At 38.6% G+C, this 8814-nt stretch overlaps 1 protein-coding gene across 2 annotated transcripts in view; it reads right to left on the reverse strand.

Moving 5' to 3' along the window:
- Positions 1-8203, reverse strand: part of SEC23A (SEC23 homolog A, COPII coat complex component) — a 59534-nt gene extending 51331 nt beyond the window's left edge. The window contains exons 1-5 of one of the 2 annotated variants that reach the window (XM_043921483.1): positions 8012-8203; positions 3996-4237; positions 2560-2617; positions 2244-2330; positions 1104-1340 (exon numbers count right to left, since the gene is read on the reverse strand). In XM_043921483.1, the coding sequence (XP_043777418.1) occupies positions 1104-1340; positions 2244-2330; positions 2560-2617; positions 3996-4216 (603 nt within the window). In that variant the 5' untranslated portion in view covers positions 4217-4237; positions 8012-8203. The remainder of the gene's footprint in view (positions 1-1103; positions 1341-2243; positions 2331-2559; positions 2618-3995; positions 4238-8011) is intronic. The other variant, XM_043921484.1, reaches the window with a different exon arrangement.
- Positions 8204-8814: the final 611 nt, after the last annotated feature.

An 8814-nucleotide genomic window follows, 5' to 3' on the forward strand; every position in this document is an offset into this window, starting at 1 on the left:
GAAACACAAAAATAAAGAACACAAAATCTCTTCCCTTGAAAGCAAAAGTTCCAAGTGGGCAGACTGTCAGGTGAACAGTGATACAATGAAATAAACATCATAGGAGAGCAAAGTACAAAGTGCTATGTGAGCAAAGAAGGGGGAAACTGGCTCAGAATACTTCACTTCTAATTAACAGTCAAAATAAATTACTGTGTAACTTGAATGTCTGTATTCTTAACTTGTATTCATTTATTCCTTTCAGCAGCTAAATAGTTCAAGTATCTGTTATGGGCCAGGTATGTAATGGTGAAAAATATAAATAGTCCCTGACTATATGGAAATTTAAATCTGGCAAAACCAACAAAAGTTAAAGTATTAGCTAATTAAGTGTAATAATAAATATGATGGATAGACAATAAGGAATTGTATAAAGGGGGATTATAAAGTAATAAACATCTTGCATGCCTATGATTTTTAATTCTCTGACTTACATGAACATTCTCTGCCCTCTCAACTATCTTCCAATTGATGAACATATTTATTTAAAGTAATATGAATATCTCTCATGATCTGTCAAAATATCTAGACAGAAAAAGATTTTGAAAAATATACCAAGATAATCCTAGTATGTTGCACATAATTCCCTGCCTTGGAAGACAAGGCTTTAATTTGCTGCAAAAACAAAAATATCCCAGTGTATGAAAAAATACATATATTCACGGTTCACCTATTAACTCTCAAGCCTTAAAATAGCTCCCCTTGCCAAACACAAAGTGCTCAGCTCCTAAGTGACACACAAAGAAACAAGAGATAACACTGTGTGGCTGCCTCCTCGCAGTCTCAGCATGACTCTTCTACAAGCCTTCAGATTTTTGGTAAAAGAGCTTCAGTTTCACTCCAGATTTTACAGATACTTCAAAGGTGAAGGGTCTTCAATCTCTATGATTACAGCGTGAGGCAAACGAAAGAAAGCTGAGGCCAACACTAAGTTTAAAGGCTTTGTTTTAAGACAACTATGTTAGTCATTCATAACATTTTCTGGAAGCATCTATCTAGAAGGCATTTTTAGACGTACATAGAAAGATATGCAGAGACAGGCAAACCACCATTCTTGTTGTTACCTGCAGTTGTTTGGCAGACAGATCTTTTGTTCCTCTGAAGACATAGCTTTTTGAAATGCCCTCACATCCAAGTTCATGAACCTGCACCATTCTCCCAAAAGTAATTAAGCCAACCAAAGCTGTAGGTGGTAAAAGGCTTAGTGACATCTGCATAGATTCTTTCAGGGCTTGTAAATCTTCATCTTCCATGCAAGTATCAACCACATAGAGGAATATCAAAGGCATCTGAGGACCACGCTTTTAAAAAACATTGTGATAAAAAAAAAAGTTTTAAAAGTATAACACTTCAGCTCAATACACAGGATAATCAATAGAGGACTAATTAAATAATGTATTATATGTTTAACAATGGAATTCTAATAAAGCCATTTTACAAATGAAACAGATTCTATATCTAATACATCATCAAGTGAAAAATTAACTTTATGAACATTAGTTATGTTACACGAAGGGGACTTTCACTTTCAATTTTACTTAACTGCATGAAGTTTGATTTCTTACAAGTATTTCTTTTAAAATAAGAAAACAGTAACTTTAAAGCTTAACAGCAAAATTAGGTTATTTTTATAAAACAATTACCTAATCTGAATTGCATTGTAAAGGAACTGGAAACTAGTCAGAGTGGACAAATTACTGACAGGCTCAAGTGAGTCATATTCTGCTTTCTCTACAACATTCATAAAAGATATTACCTTAATACTTAAGTATTAAAATAAACTATGTAAAGCTGTTCAGAAAGGGAAGAAAAATTATTTTCCTAACAAGAACCAATTCAAGAGTAATTTCATCATTAGACTTGGGGATATATCATTAAGCTCCAGTATCATATTGACCAAGTATCTGTAACTAACCTTCCAACTACAAAGCAAAATTGATTCTTTACTATTTATTGACCTACTCAATATAGCAAATCAAACCTCCCCGCCCAAAATCCTGGCCACCTTTCAAATAACTACAATAGAAATTACCTTGCTCAAACTGACCTTGACAGTTCTACCTTTGAAATGCTCAATCAATTCAATGTGAGAATGAAGAATGAACCTTTTAAGTCAGCTCAACTGAATAATTATTTTGGTATAAAGTACTGCTAAATTACTAGATATTTTAAACTTTCTTAAAGAGTTACTCTTATGTTCTTACCAGAACTACATATTCAATGCTAGAAAACTGAGGTAAAAGTTCAGCAGGCTGATTCAGTTCAGATATACCAGCGTAAGTCGGTGGAAACTACAGGTAGAAAAAAGCAAAATATTTTAAGAAATTATTACCAAGTAATGAAATTTTAAACTGTAAAGAAGTATTTCCTGATCACTTAATTACTTAAAAATAGATACTTTAATCATTTATTTATTTAATCCTAAAAAAATTAATCTTTATTTTTAAATATGTATTTTCCTGCATATATAGATCAGCATTAGTATTACAGCATTAACATCTACACTGGGGGCTTTCTTACCTGATTCCTTTGATAACAAAAGTTGCAAGCCCAGAGTTTTGCTCGATAATCCACTTGACTGTTTTAAGAAAAGATACAATAGCTCATGATTCAGCTAAACTGTGCAGTAATTCCAATTTGAATAAAATTAACTTCTTTCTGAAATGAATTAATTCAAATTGACAGTGAAAGCGATCTTTAAAAGCCATGTATTTTTAGGTGTTGCCAATATTTAATTCATACTTTTAACACATACAAGCTCACCAAAATGAATATATTGTAACTTTTAATATACAGCAAATACCAACAATAAATTAAGATAATACTATTTTTTTTCTCCAAGTGACTCAGTAACTTCTAAACTCAGCTCTAGAAAACACATATTCAATAAAAATATATACAGTTATTGAAGGCCATTATTCTAGGTGCTGATGATAAGTAAATGAGATCAAAGGTCCTACTATCTTAAAGCTTATTATATTCTAGAAGTGAAAGACAATAAACAATACATGCATAAATGCAGAAAATACTTTTAGATAGTGGTAATAAAAACTAAAGATAACAAAGCAAGACATGAGAATGTTATTTGGGAGGGCAACTTTAAAGGAAAGCCTTCATTAATAAACAACTAAAATGTAACTGAAATGAAAAGAAACCGGTTACAAGAAAATCTGGGGGCAGAGCAATCCAGGCAGCATGTACAGCTACTGCACAAAGTTTGTGGTAGAAATAAGTTAGGTATATCCAAGAATAGAAAGATGATAAGGTGTAATGTAGGTGAAATGAAGAAAATGGATGATACAGATGAAGGCAGAAATATATACAGGCTAGATTATATAGAGCTTTACAGGTCTTGATAAGGGGTTTGGATTTTTCATTATAAGTGTAATTCTCCACTCTTCTGGGTGGAGAAGAGACTACTGAAAGGCAAGAATGGAAACAGGAAGAACAGTTAGGAGGATAACAAAACCACCCAAGAAAAGATCACCATCTTTCGAAGCACCATGTACTAGCAGAGAATGAGAGTAAGAGACAGGATCAATAATGTTCTTGAGACAGAATCCACCAGATTTGCCAGTGGATTGAGTGGAAAGAGGGAGTAGAAAGAGGAATAAAAGGTGATTCTTCAGACTCTGGCTTATATAACAAGAAATCATAACATTTTTTAAACACCATACCACTCATTTATGACTTTTCAAATGACACAAAATAAGGTGATAGCCAGCATCAGTATCTAGAGAATACTGATAGAATCTAACAGTTTACATACTGACAGTTTTGCATTTGGTTTCTTTTTAACTCACTACAACTAGTATGAGTCTAAAATTTTATAACTCTGATTCTACTTTAACTTAAAAAACAACTATAAACAAAAACATTTTATATAAATGAACATGAAAGAAACTACATTTTTAAATCATAGGGACACTTTAGTGTTTTCCATATGCTTTAATTACCATAAAGGATTCAAGACTGCACGGCAAGTGGTCCTGCTACAGAGAACAGGTTCATATTGAATGGGTGGCAAATCTGGTCTCTCCTTCAGTGGTGTAAATAAGGCTGCTACCGGAACGACCATTCTTGTAGCTTCCAATCGACTCGATGGCCAAACATTCCAACTAAATCGGACTCCATCTCGTTCTTCATTTTGTTGGATGAATTCCAAATAGGTTGTCATTGTAGAGCTTGATTCTTATTTCTGAAACAAAATTTAAAGATATTTTTAAATCTTATTAAGAAAATTCAAAATAAGTATGTTTTTCCCAGTTCTACTGATACTCATCCATTAGAAATCATAAACGAAAGAAAATAATTATTTCAGAAAAAAATTAGTAAGTGAACAATGACCTCAATTATAATAAAATAATGAATGGCTCTACAGAACCCAAAGCTCATTAAGCCCCAAGTGAGGTATTTTATCCTTTTTTCATTCACTCTTGAAAAAAACTACAGAAAAAATAATAAATGATAAAATTGATGTCCTATTGATTTAAGTCAAAAATGGAGAAAATCCAAGTCCTAAGTTTTTTGTATCAGCCTTGTGAGTTACATCGTTTTAATAAACAGATTGTCAAAAACATTAAATTCTAAAACTCACATGCTTTTCTACCCAGAAGGTAGTAAGCTTCCACTAAACTTGCTAAAGATAATGCTTAAGAGTACACAACAAAAAGATTTTTCTAAAAGAGGTACTTCTATTTTAGACAGGCAATTTTTTATCATACTAATACAGGACATTTGAGGCACAAGAAATAAATACATGATAAGTAGTAAAATACATGATAAGTGTTCCATGTGATGTATACATCATTTATTTCTTTTGCAGAAACAATTCAGAATACTTCTAATATTCCAACTTATGACAGCATTTTAAACTCTAATTTGAGATACATAATTTCAATATAATCATTTAAACTCACTACCAGAAGAGGGAGATGCCATTCTGGTTAGGGCCCGGTATCAAAAGACATCTTCATCTTGTTATTCTTTAACTGCTTGACTAGGATGCCAGCTCTCCTACCTAGGCAACAGGTCTATCTCATGCTCTCAAACTGCAGCAGTGGTTAGTGATGGAGGGAAATTATAAAATTTAAAGGTCTAAGAAGATAGAATCTCAAGTACTATCTGGCTGGCTAAAAGATTTGTGGGAGGGATGAATGGCATCAAGAATTGAAGAATTATGAAGGTAGGGTACCAACAGAGCCAGCATGGATGCTGAAGTTGCTAAGAACAATGATGGGATGAGGAAATGATTCTAAAATATAAGTGAGGGAAGAAAAGGTATTATTAGATATAACAGTTTTCAGAAAAATGCTCAAATATATTTTGATAATGCAAATTACAGAAACTGATGCTTAACAAATCTAAGTATCTTAAACAGCTAAGAACTTTCCCTTCTTTAAAAGAAATAAGAATGTTATTAGTCAAATTATATCCTAATTGAAAATATAATAAGAAAATAAAAATTAGACACTGTAATTCCTCCTATCAGAATTTCAGAGACAACTAGGGAATCTTATACTAAGCAAAAGCAATCATGGATTTTTCAAAGATTGACAAAGGGTAGAGAGAAATCCTAAGATAACTAGATTTGTTTAGAAAAGATTATTTTAAAGCTAAATATAGCAGACAGCTTTGAGAAAAATATAAGCATTCAAGAAAAACATGGCTGTTGAAAGATAATGATAAAACAAAGGTCAAGGATAATCAGAGGGGAGTTAGAAGATGCCAACCTCAGTTTTAGCACAGGAAACAATAAGAGTTTTCCAACTATGTGTTTATGTGAGGCCAGATTTCCTTCATACAATTCAACCAGACAACATATCAAAACAGACAGCAAGTAGATCTGAAAATCCACCTGTCTTCTATTAAGCCTAGCTCAGCTGGCAAAGAATCCTCCTGCAATGCAGGAGACCTGGGTTCAATCCCTGGGTTGGGAAGATCCCCTGGAGAAGGGAAAGGCTACCCACTTCAGTATTCTGGTCTGGAGAATTCCATGTACTGTATAGTCCATGGAGTTGCAAAGAGTAGGACGTGACTGATCGACTTATTTTTTTTTTCTTTTCTTTTCTTCAGGATCCTCAGTAATGTTTAAGAGTATAAAGAGGTCCTGAGAATCACCTCCTTAGGATTCCAGGGCTTAATTTAAAAGCATGGAAGCTGATAGAGAAAGGCTCTATGAAACTTATCATGAAGACATCTACACACAGGCAATGGCCAGGTATGTTTCTACAAGAGGTAACAAGCCTGGATTGTAACTCCACATCCTTACTTTTTATTGAGACATACTGAGTATCACCTGACTGATATTTGAGTACAATTCCCCTCCTCTTCCTCACTGTTTGTCCTCTCAATCGCTCTGCTCTAACATCCGATTTGTTCATTATCACTTTTCAACAGTAGTCTGAAAAATGTCCCACGTTTTTCTTCTTAACTGGTCTGATTACAAAGATAAGCAAAACACCTCCCCAAATTCCCTCACCTTTCCTAGGGAGAAATTAATCTTAAAATCACTCACTCTAGAACAAATGCTGCCAGGCTTGGTCCCATACTCAACAACATCATATCTGAAATAAAGTCCTTTTGCAAACCAGCTCTTTATGAAATGGCATTATTTGATAAGCATTCTCTCCCCTAGTATTGTCTCTATAAAAGCATAAAACTAAAAAATTTTGATTCAAACACTAAACTAGGATGCAGAAAATAGACTGACTAGTCATTACATTTTATTAAGTGGTACAAAACATAAAAGACCATTCTAAAGAAATGTCTCCTTTTTAGCACAACTTATAATCATTGGGAATTACTCTAAATACTTTTTCACGGTATAACTAGAAGTAAAGAAACATTAAGTCACTGTAACCTAGCACATCAGATATATGCCCATTAGCCATTTTATAGATAGCTAAGTGAAAAAACTGTAAATTGTAAGTAAAATTTGAGTTCCTTCCAAACAGATGTATCTGTTAACAGACAATTAAATGTGGCTTTCCCACTTTTCTGTCCTAAAATCCTCAATTGAAGTGTCTTCAACTACTTCCCACGACTAGATTTATTATGCTGCACAAATAGCTTAATCTCTCAGATCCTCAAATTCTCATCAGTAAGATGAGAGGTTTGGGTTGGAAAACTACAAGGCCCCTTCCAAATCTAAAATGCTGAGCCAATTAAAAATAACTGAACTTCTAAAATGATGTCTGTTAGACTACTGGAGAAGGCAGAAAAGGAAGACTTAACATACATCTATATTTAAATCTAAAACTTCTTTTAACCAAGTTCACTTGGCTGGTTATCCACGACTTTGAGGCTTGGACCTTGAGGAAGCTCCCGTGAAAACACGGATTCAACATAAACTCACTCCAGTGATTCCAAGCGGATTTACGATGACTTTTCCCTTACCACCAAAACGGGAAAACACTTAGGGCCGAACGGAAGTACGGAAGATGGGTCCAATCTGAAAACTGAAATCTATTTGTAATCAAGGCCCAAGGTGTGAGCTCTAGCTGGCACTTTTCTCCTTCTCCCCTTTAACTCCCAAGGCCAAACTACGAGTGACGAAGTCACCTCGGGTCAAAGTCTAGGGCTCTTCAGATGAGGCAAGGAATGACCCAAGAAGCCAAAGTACCCAGAAGCCGTGATGGGGTGGGGTGAGGTGCGGTGGAGAAGGCAGATCGGCCAGGAGCGGAGGGTGGGGTGCTGCGAGAGATGCCCCAACTGCTGTTTTTCACTCGACTCTCATCTTTCACCCCTGATCCGGGGGAGATGGGTGAGGGGGCCGGTTCCCAGGCCCTGACAGAACTAAGCAGAGGTGGTGGGTGAAGAGGTGACAAGTTCAGGGCTCAAGGCAGCCCTCACCGGGCCGAGTCGCAGCCCCAGAGCACCCCCACCTGGCCCGGGCCACCCAGAGGGCAGAGTGGGCACCACCCTCGAGACCCCGGCCCCGCGGACCCGCCGCCGCCCTTCCCCCGCTTACCAGTGAGCGCTAGCGGCCCCGAAGTCGATCCTTACCACAGTGCCACCACGTATGAGATCCGCGCCCGTCGCAGCCTCTACCTTACAAACCCGTCCTCTCCGCCGAGCGGGAGCGGCCGTGGCACCGCAATCAGGGACCGCGCTGCCCCGCCCCCGGCCTGCGCACAGAACTCTGCTGGACCAACATGGCTGATGCCGCCTCTGCCACGTCAAAGGGAGGGGGAGGGGCGGGGCGGGAGAGGAGGGGCGGGGCGGGAGGGAGAGGGGCGGGGCGGGGGCGGGAGGGAGAGGGGCGGGGCGGGGGCGGGAGGGAGAGGGGCGGGGCGGGAGGGGAGAGGAGAGGAGGGGCGGGGCGGGGCGGGAGAGGAGAGGAGGGGCGGGGCGGGGCGGGAGAGGAGAGGAGAGGACGGGCGGGGCTGGAGGGCGGGGCCACTCTGAGGGCGGGGCGACCGAGCCGCAGAACCGCAGGGGAGCCCGCGGGAGCGCGGCGGAGCCCGGAGGTTGGAGAAGGGGAGGAGAGAGGGGAGGGGGAATAGGCGGAGACGGAGCTTGAGGGGCGGGGCGACAGTGACAAATCTGAGACGGATACCCCGGAAAGGCGCAGAAACCCGGTGGAACTAAAACGCCAGGGTGGGGCTGCGTCGTGGCGATGCGGTCTCCTCTCCCGGGAGGCACGGCGGATCCCATTCCCCGTGGGCCTCCACGATGTGGGACTTTCTGTCGCCAGACTCCTCACCTCGTTGAGAGAAACGGAGGTGTTCCCTAGGACATCCTCTCCTCTAGGGCCCTGGTTGATTCCAAGAA

The sequence above is a fragment of the Cervus elaphus genome, chromosome 13 (genome assembly GCF_910594005.1).
Source record: "Cervus elaphus chromosome 13, mCerEla1.1, whole genome shotgun sequence".
Lineage (NCBI taxonomy): Eukaryota > Metazoa > Chordata > Mammalia > Artiodactyla > Cervidae > Cervus > Cervus elaphus.